General features: G+C 46.7%; 2 protein-coding genes across 2 annotated transcripts in view; one reads left to right on the top strand and one right to left on the bottom strand.

Annotated features, from left to right (window-relative positions):
- Positions 1-2,964, bottom strand: part of LOC142588010 (solute carrier family 25 member 32) — a 34,496-nt gene extending 31,532 nt beyond the window's left edge. Inside the window, exon 1 of the mRNA XM_075699433.1 lies at positions 2,401-2,964. Within this exon, the coding sequence (XP_075555548.1) occupies positions 2,401-2,563 (163 nt within the window). The 5' untranslated portion in view covers positions 2,564-2,964. The remainder of the gene's footprint in view (positions 1-2,400) is intronic.
- A 231-nt stretch (positions 2,965-3,195) lies between these two features.
- l(1)G0004 (RNA-binding protein pno1) lies at positions 3,196-13,386 on the top strand. Its single transcript, XM_075699432.1, has 8 exons — positions 3,196-3,270; positions 3,709-3,869; positions 4,900-5,049; positions 5,891-5,974; positions 7,513-7,573; positions 9,680-9,797; positions 12,569-12,639; positions 13,142-13,386. Exons 2-8 carry the CDS (start codon positions 3,720-3,722, stop codon positions 13,207-13,209), a joined length of 702 nt encoding a protein of 233 aa, XP_075555547.1. The 5' UTR covers positions 3,196-3,270; positions 3,709-3,719; the 3' UTR covers positions 13,210-13,386.
- Positions 13,387-13,750: the final 364 nt, after the last annotated feature.

Here is a 13,750-nt window from a genome sequence, read left to right as displayed (position 1 = left end):
TCGAGCGAGCCATATTCCCTTCGCTATCTGCTCTTACGTAGGTGGCGAAAGAAGTAATCGCAGAGAGACACTCGAATTCGATCCCCCTCAAACCCCCCCCCACCAATAAAAAAAATAAAGAGGAAAGAAAACAGGCCAGACGGTGCGAAAACACAATCAAAATTTCCCGGTGCGACGCCGATAAGTGCGCTGCACAGACGACAAACATTGCGCTCCGCGTCAGCAGCACCATCGTCTACATTACGCGAGTGCGATAAAACGTTGCCACGCGACAACCACAGGGTCAAAGAATCAAGCAACGAACAAAAAAAAAAAAAAAAATTGCACGCGACCCGTTCTTTCGTCATCAAAGGCGCAGCCGCTGCGGCCGGCGGACAGCTGCGAAGGGCGGCAGCGAGCGGCGAAGACGACGACGACGTCATCGTGACGTCACGAAAGGCTCGGCGACCTGACCTTGAATCGAAGCCAAGGCCCTCCCGCTCACTTGGCTGCGAAACGAAGCGCAGTGCAAAGAAAAACGAACAATGGCCGTCGTCGTGCTTGCTGTGCACGCCGAGGCCCAGCGGGTTCGTGCGAAAAGATTCTTGGCACCCGCCTGACGGCAGAGTGGAACCGGGCAAAGAATGTTACGCCAGCGTGTTTCCATTCGAAGCTCACGCGTCGAATCGGAACGGGGAAAATAAAAAGAAGTGTGCTCTCACGATAGATTCCAGCAACGGCTGGTAAATCGCACACATCTGTAGCGCAATGGTGTAGACACGATACAGCTGTGACACGTTTCCTTGACGTAAAAACCGAATTTACAGATAGCGGCGTCCATTGTTCCTCTAAAGGTCATTCAGGCACTGCGGTATAACGGTACGATTACAAACGCGCAGATAATTCGTGCCGCAGCGAAATGTTTGGTGCACCAGAATGCGTTCCCTAACCCACCCTCAAACATTTAAGCTCCATCTGCTACAGAGTGAGCTGATCAATGTCAAGGAGAATCGTTTAGCCACTGACCTAGCAGACGACCGCAACTATATCGATCGTCTGCAGCTGCCAAGACGCGGTAAGGAACTCCGCGAAAACGCTTCAGCTGTTGCTCCGTTGAGCGCGAAAAATATCAGTACACGCAGCAATGCGCCGCGGAAGCAGCGGCAATCAGTCAAGCGTTGACGGAAAGTGACGAAAGAACCGACACGTGCAACCTTCGGAACCAAAACCGGAAGCCCTTCATCGCGGGAAGCAACGAAAAGGGAACTTTCGTTGAAGATACTACGAAATGATACAGGAAGATACAACGTCGCGAGCGTTTAGAACGATAGCCCTTCAGCGCCGCAGAGACCAAACGACTTCGTAACACGCTGTATGGGTCGGCTAGAGATAATGGAAGAGCGGGTGACGCAACGAAGACAGCAGGATGCTGCCGGAGCTAGGAGGCTTGGCAAGCAGGAGCGCGCCCGCTTTTGCTCGCGAGTCGTGAGGTCTGTGGCACTTCGGGGAAGTTATTTTCACAGCCCGACCCCCCTCTTCAGTCACCCCCCTCCCTGCTTCCTTTCTTTTCTTTCTTTACCTTCTGTTTTGCGAACCGCAGCCAACGCGCCTTTTCGTTTCGACGAAACCGTATGACTGTCTCGTCCGCGGTGTTTGATGCCGTCTATAAAAAAAGACGCTCGTGTCTGGCGAAGATATATATATATATATATATATATTCTGCGTTGTCCCTAGGCCTGGTAATGTAGACCACTTCAAGACAGACCAGCAATTGCACGAGAGGACTTCTGCACTGAATGAATGAGGAAAAAAATAAATAAAAACGAAAGAACGGTGTCAATGAGCGTGGCGTCCTTCAGTCAAGTCGTTCCGTCGAAGTCTTCTTTCCAACCTGACTAGGACGAGGTCTCCCCATTCTTTCCAACGTTAAACGCGTTCGTTAATGCGTGGTTTTGAGCGGCGCGCGCTTTCTCGACAGTCAATGCAGCAGCGGCGGCGGCGGCGCACGGCCGACGGTGTCATTGCGATGATTACAGGCAACAACGCTCGCAGCGTATTTTCTGACCGGCTCGAGGAATGAACCAGTTAGAACCAGTTCAGGCTGGAGTGACGGACGGCCGATCGTCTGCCCAAAGCATGTGCTACTCGTAAAGGGCTTCCTCACAGAGCAACAGTTATCCGGCGTTGGTGAGCCGAGGGAAACATCTCCGTTACGTTCGGAGGAACGGGGAAAATAAAGAAAAGGACGTGGCAAGCGGATCTCTGCGCATTTTGCCCGGCTGCCTCGTGATGCTACCGCGAGGAGCAGACGACGAGAGATTCGTTGCCGTTCTTACAAGGTGGGAGAAAAAAAAATCGGGACATACATGAAACGGCCGCGCTGCCTGCGTTGAGACGAAAGATGCAGCGGTAACGGCTTACCTGCCAGGCGGATCTTGAGCAGGTCGAGCGGATGCAGCACCAGGGTCGAAGTGACACCGCCAGAAATGCCGGCCAGGAGGTGTTCGTACCGCACCTGAGGAAGCACGAGGCTCATCGAAGTCCGCCAGCGACGGTCGTGGTTGGCAACAGCCGACTCCTTCATGGTCGTCGGGCTCGACTGGGCTCCCGTCACAGCAGAAGTCGGAAGAAGTAGCGCGTGTGCTTTACCCACGCGATATTCTAAATATATAGGGGACTGTCGAGGGTCAGCTCGGTCCGCAGGGTTTGGTCAGTGAAAACTGACGGCGCATAGTGTAGTACGGCCGCTGGTTACCAGCGCCGTACAAGAGCGAACGACAGGCGCGGGAGCGCGAATGAATGGGAGCAAAGATTAACGCCGGGCGTACCACTCTGCGGCACACGCGAAAGCTCTCTCCGGCCGATGCCTGCTTGCCGGAGGGGGGGGTACGTACGTTCCGTACGAAGAATCGTTCCCTTCCTTTGGTTCTGCTGCGCCCTCCCTCGTTTTACGCCGATGCCCTACACCTGTGTCCCCCGCTGCAGAAAAAGGCTTGTCAAAAACAATTGTGACGTCACGCAAAAAATTCTGACACTTGTGGCGCGAGCGACGTGCTATCATTTTTATATCTATTGCCGCTTCTCTTTGTTGTATCAACGTAGTAAACGCAAACAATTTGTATTATTATTATACACTATACAAAAATTAAACATTACACTTGAATATGTTTTAACGTTTGTTTTATTAAACGTAAGATGGATGAACACCAGCGTCCTCTATGACGTCGCGGTACGTATAGAACGTTAGGAGAGTCCTTTATATCGTCTCCTCTCACGTGGTGGGAAGCATAGGTAAGCGATTGCGCTGGAATGTGCATTTTGTGCGTATTTTTCGAATCCGTTCGCTCGTGCCCGTTGAAGAAAATGTTTTCTTAGCGTAGCCTGTCGTAACAGAACCGGCAGTAACATTCCGGCAAACGGTGCTTGATGCTTCGCAGCTGAGCCATCTGCGTCGCTGTCGGTCACGCCGGCTTGAGTGGTGTCAACAACATCGCGATTCTCTCGGAATCCCTCGTTTTCCTGCAATTCTCGAAGCGCAGGAACGCCCTTGCTTTTCGCTCATTCGTCGTCATAAGTCGTCGTTACCGCGCTCGAATCGGCGAGCTTACGATCACGCGATTCAATGTCCGGTTTCGGAAAGCATGTCAGTCACTGACACGCTTTCCTGACTGGCTGACTGACTGTCGGTTTGACGTGCCCCGCGACACCGTTTTGTGTCTTGCATCACAGGAGACTTCAGCATGCCCGAGACGACAGAACCCGCAAAGATGGTCGGCGACGGCTTCAAGCTTGTCCAACGCCGGGCCAACCGCAAGCGCAAGATGGCTGTTGACGACGAGGAACCCAAAAAAGGACGGCCTCTCTACCCTCCCGCAAAGCAGGAGAAACTGGTGCGCTGTGCCCGAAAATAACCCGTTTTCTAATGTGCCCCCGCCCTCTCCACACACACACACCGGAAACCGTCGCGAAATTTGTGGGAGTGGGACTCTCTGAAATATTGTCGGATTCGGTACTTGCATTTCGAAGCTCCCTCCATCACCCCCCAGGATGACTTTTTGCTGTGTTATCGTTCTATTGTCGGCCGGAAGCTGCTGTGTTTTGCTGGTGTTTCCTTGTGGTTTTTGAGTAGTTGGACTTGGGATAGGGACAGAAAACCGCTTGAAGCGGCAGATTCCAGTGAAACTTGCCCAGGTCGCTTCCTTAATTGTTAAGAGAAAAAAAAGAAAAAAGAAAGGGTAATGGCAAAAGCATGCGTAACCTTGACCACAAGAAATGACGCTAAACGAATCGCTAGCGCCAGTCGAAATTCCAGGAAAGTTGCTTTACCATGCCCCATCAACAAGGGGGCGTGTCCCTAGGTCATTAATCGTAATGGCTTAATGTTATAATATTAAGAAGGGGGGGGCAACAGCTACTCATCTAAACTGTAAATGCTATGTTTTGAATGCATGTATTACGCTCTTTGGCCACACATGCTAGTCACCACAACGGTAAGCTCAACTGTAAGATCTGCTAGCGGAAATGAATGCCATTTAGAGTGTTTTGAATGGTCTGGCCTTTTGTCTGCTCTTTATGTGTGTACATTTTTTGACAGTTTACTTGAGTTGTCATTACCTCGCCAATTTCGTAGCCCTTCACAAATTCTTTTCGTTGTAATTGGGATAAAAACAGTAGGAAGAAGAAAAAAATCGTCTACTCATTGTATTTTGGGCTGTGTAGTGCTTCAACTCTACTGTGTTTTGTTTTCAGCCCCCCCTCATGTTATATTTGGTGCAGCTAACTCTAACAAAGTTTGTTCCACTATCACAGGTTGAGCTAGCAGTTGTGGTTGATCTCATGATTTCTGACGATAATGCGATATGCTTATGTGCCATACTTGAAGTGTGTTCTTGTACATAACTAGTCATAACTGTCACGCAGGAAGGCAAGATCGAGATCCGGAAGATTCCCGTGCCCGCGCACCGGTACAGCCCGCTGAAGGAGAACTGGCTTAAGATCTTCACGCCCGTTGTAGAGCATCTGCACCTCCAGATACGTTTCAACCTGAAGTCCCGTTGCGTTGAAATTCGGGTGAGCTCTGAAGTTCGCTTTTGTTGCCTGGAAACCTCGATGCACAAAATCTGCCTTTCGCTTGACCCGTTGTAGTGAAGGACTGCACACTCTGTGTATGAATTGACTGATAAATTTGTTGGCATGAAATTCTCACTAACGTCTAAAATGGCAGCATCCAAAGCCTTCACTTACTACGTGCTTTGCACCTTTCTTGACAGTAAACATTGAATTGAAGTTGCATCAACAGCGTGTAGTATTGTGTGCTGAAAAGTTCTTTCCAGGGGAGAAGCAGTGGTATAGCGGTTAACATGAGGGACCACAAATAAGTTGCTTGTGTTTTGGCATACTTCCAGCACATCACTGCCTGATGTCTGAGTTTGAGGCTGCGTGATGATGCTGCTATCTTTATGAAGAAAACGCTTACCATCAAGTATCTGGTTTATTGGGCAACCATGTTTAGCTGGGATTGATCATCTTGGAGCATTATAGTGCGAATGGGATGTGCAAACACTAAGCGATGCCACTTAGTGCTAAAATTTGTTCCAACTGTTTATTGTTGCGCTGCTTGTCAGGCATCGTCCTGTCACACTGTAAAAGCATGCAATGTTAGTGGTATTTCTACGTGTCTGTGTCAGTTAGCGATATTTGTGAATTTTATGAATTGCTGTATGGTGTTCTTGCTCGAGAAAGAGAGAAACATAGAATAAAACAAAATTTGAGGTCCCGTGGCTGGGGCCACTAGTCCAGGGTGCCACTGGCGTGCTCGCTGGGCTTGGTCCAGCTTGGTTAAAGAGATTGTAGTGCTTAGCTACATCTCTCTTTAACCCCCCCCCCCCCTACTTTATGCTCATCTTTGCAGACATGCAAGGAGACTCGGGAGCCCAGTGCTCTGCAGAAGGCTGCCGATTTTGTGCGGGCATTCACCATGGGCTTTGAAGTTGATGTGAGTCGCATTTCGTTGCTTTATATTTTGCGCATTATGTCGCTGTAGATTGAATGTAGGTCCTTAAAGTTCTTGGCCGGCAACTTGTCTTGTGTTTAAAGATCCTTGCCATGTCACAAAATGTTCATTTTGTAACATGGGTTCTACTAAACTACTTTGATTCTAGTCTGAGGCTAAGACTGTGGCGGCTAAGTACTCCCGAGTGTTCACCCTGCACGGCTGGGTCGTGGAAGTCCAAAGGAAAGCAGGAAACAACACTACAGCAAATGCATCTCACCCCAAGCCAGCTTTTATTTTGCGCACCAGTGACGTTGCTAGGTACAGGTTGAGGAGGTTTATACTTGCGGACAGCTGTTTGTTACGATGAAGGGAAGGCTGTGGAGGAGAGGCACTCACAGGATAATGCTCTTGAATATAGTTCCGCAGTCTTGTTTGTTTAAGCTTGGAAAGAGGAAATATGGACGTTCCATTTACTGCAGCGCTTTCATTAAAATGACGCGAAACACACCACTCGGCATTACATTTGAATTTTGTTTTTTCACATTGCTCTTCCACGTGATCACATCAGTACTTGGCCCACGTAGCAGGCTGGGCTTTGCCCCCATCTCCCCCGCATCAAACTGAAGACAGAGCCGTTGACAGACCAGAAGTTGCTAAGCAGAAGCCGAAGCATATTGCACAGGCCACACATGTTATGGAACTCTCCTATGTTGCTTCATGATAGACAAATAGGGTGAACTGGTTCTTGACATCATAGTTCTACCAGGTCTCTTAAAAGAAGCTTTACCTCTGGAGTGTCAATCTAAGTATATTGGAATGGACAAGTTGTTTTGCTTCGCATTCACTTTAGTGAATTTGGTAAAGTTTGTTGTCTTAAAAAAAAATTAAAATGTGGTGTCTGCAGGGATATTTTTTTGTTAGGCCATTGATATCTTTAAACAAAAGTTTGTGAAATTATAAAATTGAAAAAAAAACAAGGGAGGTACGAAGTTTTTAGCACTGTGATTCACTGATAAATAACGATGTCACAATTCGGTAAACTTCATTTATTAAGACACCTAAAAAGGACAATATTGATGTACTGTACGCCACTCTCAAATATGTACCACTAATTTACAAGTATGCCTTTTGTAAAAACCTTCCCTTTACTATTCCATGCAAGCTGTAAACATCTATCAGATTTCTGTTTAGATGCTCTAACAGGAACAGTTTACACAACTGAGGTCTGTTTTTGATATAGTGTTACAAATTTGTAAACCGCAGGCTTCAATTAAAAAAGTTTTTAAGATTATCGATTGAGTTGAGATTGCTGTTATCTAAAGCTTCCCCTTAACCCGGTCACACGGAAGATTGAAATTTCTTGTGCGGGAAGCAACAATAGAAGTGGGAAGCTAAAAGGCTAGTTGTATGCCATACAGTTTCTCCTTTCCCTTGCTCTTCTTTTTCTTTTTTAAACCTGAGCATTCATTGATCTTTTTCTCTTGTACGCTTGACCACTGGGCTGACTGTGCTATTTCTGGTGTCGCTTCTCCTGGCAGGATGCCCTGGCTTTGGTCCGCCTAGATGAGCTCTTTCTTGAGTCTTTTGACATCCAAGATGGTAAGCCTGTTTTGCATCATTGCTTTTTCTTGGAATTTACATTTTGCTGTTGCGTTAATGCGTTGAGATTTTAGTGTGCAGTCACAGGTAGCAGGCCTTACTATGTACTACAAGTTCTTTTTCTGTTGGATTAACCAAACTTGGGATTACACTTGCTGGCCTAGCTTATTTATTTATTTAAAATACCTTACATGCTTCAAAGTGAGGCATTAAGTAAGGGGGGCAGTACATAGAAAATAGATAGAATATATGAAATCCATAACATCGTAGCAGTTTACATACTACAGCCGTAAGTGCAACCGAAGTGAAAAAGAATTACTTAGTTCACAATTCACTAGCAAAAAAATAACAATATAATGACAAGGAATGAATCGCACAGTATATTCAATGAAGTTCTGTAATCAACAAGTCCAGAGTGTTAAAGAGTATAAAAGATTTTAAAAAGCTACTAACGTGACATTCCAGCAGAACGGTTAACATGGTGACATAAGGTTCATATTCAGTTCATTCATATTGCACAGTGGAACCTCAACATAGTGAGGTAAATATAAAATGTTTCTTGCCGATATCAACTGAATTTACCTGAACCTAATGCGCACCTTCTTTCTGAGGAAATGAGTGCGTAAAGTGCCTGCGCATTAGAATCGGATACGAAACCAAAACTAGCTTCTCGGAATCGGCAGCAGCCTACCATCAGAGACATCAGACACAGCGTCATCGCCATCACAAAATGGCGACGGAGCACAGTTTCTGGAAAGTTGCTGTTGGCTCATTTTTTGCTTGACTAGGATCCTGAGCATCATTTTCGACCAAGAACATTAGGAGATTATCAGTTTCGAGAGATTTCGTGCAACTCGGCACCAGATGCGTTGGTGTAAGCTTGCTATCTGTGTGCAGTGCCAGGAACGCTGTCGGACTCGGACAAGTCCCATGCAGTCTCTTACAGAAGTGATGGCAGTACATATATTTCTAAATGTGATCGCTTGAGAATACCGCCAGTGTGCTTAATACCTGTGGACAAAGCGCAAAGGTGACGACAGCGCACCACTTTCATATTGAAAGCTCATTAATAAGATGAAGAATTCCTTGTCCGTGAAAGTAAATTGTGCACGTCTCATTATTTCTGATTGCTAACATGAGGAGCTTCCTATATTTTTCTTTTGTGAACCGGTGGCATGTTACACTCAGATGCACATTTATTTTCTTACTTTAATGCCCGCGAAAATTGGGTGTGCATTAGATTTGGGGATGGCCTTAGAATAGGTTAAATAAGGGGTGCGTATAACTGGGCTTGTGCGAAGCAAAAGTTGGAGCGAATAGTTTGAGTAGTTGTGAGATTTGCATAAAGCCTTGACACAAGGGCCACAAAACTAATACAGGAAAGAAAATCGTTTTTTTTTTTTACTTACGAGGAATGAAACAATTCACTTCCTGGAATGATTGTAGTTTCGAGAGTACTGGTATTAAGATATTATAATTATTTACAATGCCAACAGCACAGAAAATTAGTTTACAGGCTTTTTCTCAGCATTGTACTTTAGTACACTAGAAATTTCGCAATGGTTGACGCCGCGGGAGTGTTTCACACTTGCCCATCGCAACAGGCAATGGCAATGGCATGACGTGCAACCTTTGTCATTGCAGTCACTGAAACATTGGGCAGCATGGCATTAGGCTGGTCATTCTCATGTTCACACAGTAAGCACAGCTTGTCGGTGTGCAGGTTGAACTAAAGGATGGTGTTTGCACTTAACATTTTGCTCAAGGGCCAGGGTGCAAGTGTCCAGCTCACCGAGTCCAAACCCTTTTGTGATTATTTTTTTTTTAGTCGGTGCTCATCAAGGTCAGAAAGGCATGTAATGCAATATTGGCGTTAGCAAATTGGCCATGAGCGTTGATTGTTGCCTCTGCATGTCCATTTGCAACAGGGAATTAGTGTTAATAGCTTGGTTAGAAAAAAACAAGTTTGAGCAGGTTCCGGTTGTCATCGGACCACTTGCGCTTTGTTGGCAGAACACTTGCTTTTTCTTCATTGATGTTGCTTTGTGTAAGTGAATGGTAAACAAGCGCTGGTGTTCTATTCCCATTGTTTTTTTCGCTTTGCAGTGAAGCCTCTCAAGGGGGACCACTTAGCCAGATGCATCGGGCGACTGGCAGGAAAGGGCGGCCGAACCAAGTTCACCATCGAAAATGTCACAAAGACTCGTATTGTCCTTGCTGACAGGTGAGCCTCGTTTGGCGTCCTTCTCGCAGTGCACTACAGTAAAAGCTAATTAATTTGAATTCCATGGGGATGCAACGAAAATTCGAATTATACAAAATTCGAACTAACGTAAGTCTGAAAGAATTCACTCGGTTAAGGTGCGTATATAGTTTGACGACGTGTGAGCACGTGCGCACAGATGCTAGGTCACATTGGCGTGAACAACAATGTCTACACTTCGAAGCACTGGCACAGCCAACGTAACCGTTGTTACGGTTGGCGTGTAACACCCCATGCAATAAGGATGATCAAAAGATCATGCCTAATCGAAACAGAGGATGGATCCCTACTTCTGTGTCTTGAGTGGTTGCCCGTCTGGCAGGCGCCCCACAGTGATTTCGGGCCCCTTTGTGTGTATGCGTGACAGGAGGGAGGGCCGCTTTCCACGCACTGTGTGACTCGGGGGGGGGGGGGGGGGGGGAGACTCCTTTCCGCAAACCAAACTGGACCTTCGGGTTGCCACTAGCAGAGGCAAGCATGTGCAATGTCGCCTAGGAGAGAGGGAGCAGCCGCCCATGACCGACGACACTGAGTACATGTCACGTGACGTGAGAAAAATCCTGCCTACGATTTTAGCGGGCCTATTTAGGCGGCCCCGCAATGTATTTTTATTATTATTCCGTTATATCCTCAGCAACCCTGAAATAAACAGTGCAAGTTTCGCACTAGAAATCGTCTCGCCCCTGCCAGGTCGCCATGGTCTACCGGACGCCTGCAGCCTGCCGACAACACCATGCTACCCAGTAGTAACGCCGGTCGGGGTTCGAGTAACCGGCGTCGCAACACCGGACACAGCCAACACGGTCCGATGTGCCCATTATCGAGGAGGCTCATGATCTATATGCGCGTTTGTCGTGCCGACTGGCGTGGAGAACAAAAAAGAATGTTGCAGTTTCGCCCGAAAAGCGAAGCATCGATTGCAATAGCAAATCAGTAGATAGCTATACGAAGTAAGGAGAGTAGTCTTATCGGCTGTATAAATTTGTAAACATTCTCTTGCTACCTAAATGAACAAGTGCGGTGTCATGCGTGCACAGGTAAATATGAACACATCTTGCTCAATGACCGCGGAAAGTCGCTGAAAAGTGCTGGAGTGAGGAATTGCGGCAGTAACCACGAGCGAACTGACATTCGTACAGCTCTCGCTTCAACGCGAACGCGAAACATAGAAAGCATTTCGCTTATGAAGCTGCCGGCACTATGCACATCCTGCAAACATCTTTGATCGCTTTGAAGATAAGGCCCACGCGGGCGTGCACTTTGGCCACGTCGCAGATCGTTTTCAAGATACGGCGCCCGCATGGTCACGCCATAAGCTGCAGCCATGTTCTACAAACAAGGCCCTTACTGCTTGAACCTGTGATAAAACTTGAAGGAACACCTAGTTACTATACAAGCACTGATTAATAAGCTCATGTTATGTTCTAGGACTATGCAGGTACAAGTCTATATAACAAAGTAATTTTGGCATCCTCTTCAACTTCACTGCAACGAGGCACAAATGTAGTACAGTGAAACCTCGTTAAACCGTAGTTGGCCGGAGCTCGGAAAAAGTATGTACTAAACGGTACTATTGCTTAACCAAAATAGCGTGAAATCACCAACTTACCTGTCAGAAACGGAACTCGGAGTGCGATAAAAGAAGAAAAAGACATGCAGTATTTATTGACTTCGCACAACAAAAGTGTTATTTTCCTTTGATGCTGTGGCGGCCTAACGGCGACGACCAAGGCCTCAAACTTACTGAAGCTGCGAACCAGCCTTTCGGCCAGCCCCCTCTTCTCGGCAAACACTCGCATGACTGATTCCTCGGCGTTGCATATTCTCCGTGCATGGGCGCAGTAGCGTTGCAGAAGTCGTGGGCGCCTTTTTCATTGCGGGGTGCTGTTCTCGTTGCAATGGTTGCATTCATGAGGCTGACGTAATGCGCAGCTTCTGCCACTATCGGGCCTGAATCACCCGTGCTGTCGCTTCCCGTGTTGTCCTCGTCACTGTCGCTAGGCGACACTTCGGCAACAACAGAGGCAACGATGGTCAAAAGTCGAACCTCGTAGCCGACATCTCTTCGTGGTCGCAGCAGCGCTTCCGAGCAACTTCCTCGCATTCCAAATGCCTACACTGTAGTCAACAGTAGACCCATGTCGTGTGCCAGTGCCGACTTCTTCGTGTCACGTTCGATAGCACGAACAATGTCTAATTTTTCTTCTATGCCGAGCACCCGGCGTCTTTTCTTTATCTGAGCTTCGGCACGATGCCACAACGCTCTCTGGCATGGTGCCGAAATGATGTTGATGTGACTTCACACACAAGGCGCTTGGAGGCCGTTGTGATCTCTAAGACTTGTTCTGCCGGGCCGCCCGATGGAGACGATGTACCACCGTGTTTGCGCGTCGAAAAGTGGAAACACTGTGTTAACCGATACGTAAGCAGTAAGCTGGTACGGTTTATGCGGATACAAAACACATTATGTTCAATGGCTGCTGAGTCGGGAGATTTCACTTTACTACTTCTAAAACAGAACTACTGCTTAAGTGGTTACGGTTTAACGAAGTTTTACTCTATCAATTATTTCATTATATCCCATTTCATTATAATGCATTTCAAGTGTAATAGGTGACTTTTTATTTAATGTGTTTCATCAAAGCTTCATGTCCCTCTATGTGTGCATTAAAGCTCTTCCATGCTTCCTGCATGTCAGCATGTTGCCTCACATTGTTGCTCATTTCATGCAGCAAAATACATATCCTTGGCTCGTACCAGAACATCAGGGCGGCGCGGACTGCCATCTGCAATTTAGTCCTCGGTGAGTGAAGAGAATGCTTGATGATTTTACAAGAGATTTGTGAGCCTTAGCACTGAATTGCGTGTCTTTTGCATGTATGTCCGATAGCATTCGTTAGTACAGTCAAGCATAGTCGTAATAAAACCGCATCAGACATGGAAACACCTTCATTACAAGCATAAAAAGTTATATTGGTTAAAAAAGTCCACAATCACGTCCGTCTCGGCAGTACACATGTAAGTGTGATACCTCTTGGTGACTTGTGCAAATATAGCATTATAACAACAATAAATTACATAAACACACTTTGTGCTGTTGCTAATACGACCATGCGTTCGGGGTGATAACATGTGATTGGCACGTTAGCTTGCTGACTGCGGTCCAGCATTGACAGATACCACATCTCAACAAGTACAGGAAATAGAGTGTACCTGACACATTTCAGGGATGCCTCTTGAAAGTTGGGACAAAATCTGTCGAGTTCTCTAGCTAATGGAACTCTCTTCTCTTTCTTTCCCTGCAGGCAAACCACCATCGAAGGTCTATGGAACGATGCGGCAACTGGCAAACCGTATAGGAGAGAGGTTCTAATTTATTTGTGTGAATTTAGTTGTGTGACAACATAGGTACCTAAAAGAAGCTAGTCCCAAGATCTGCTACCACCACACCAGCAGCAAGTGGAATGGCTCTTCCTCCGTTTCTACAAAAGAAACGGCAGCTGCTGGGAGAGGAGGCTCTTGAGATTAAAATTTGTGGAAGGTGGTTTCACATTTGTGCTATATTCTTTATTGCTCCACGTACGATGATGTCCAGTGCGTATCTTTTAATGCTTATCAATGTTCAGCAAGTCTTTAAGGACCTACTCTCCAGTCTGTTTTTGATCGCTTGATGGGATATGCAAAAATCTGAATTGGATCTGAATGTTCTGGAACGTTTCCACAACCTCAAGTGGGCCCGTGTCAATAACAGTGCTTGCAAGATAATGCGCCTAGCATATGTCTAATCTGTCCTTTTCACCATTTGTCCCATATTTTTCTTCCCCTTCCTGTGCAGGCTAGGAGGCCAGAGCACACTAGTTGAGGCTAACCTCTCTGCTTTTCCTACTTTAACTTTAAAAAAATTGGGTATCTTT

Source organism: Dermacentor variabilis, chromosome 7 (genome assembly GCF_050947875.1).
Source record: "Dermacentor variabilis isolate Ectoservices chromosome 7, ASM5094787v1, whole genome shotgun sequence".
Lineage (NCBI taxonomy): Eukaryota > Metazoa > Arthropoda > Arachnida > Ixodida > Ixodidae > Dermacentor > Dermacentor variabilis.
This window is presented reverse-complemented; position numbering and strand designations above follow the sequence as displayed.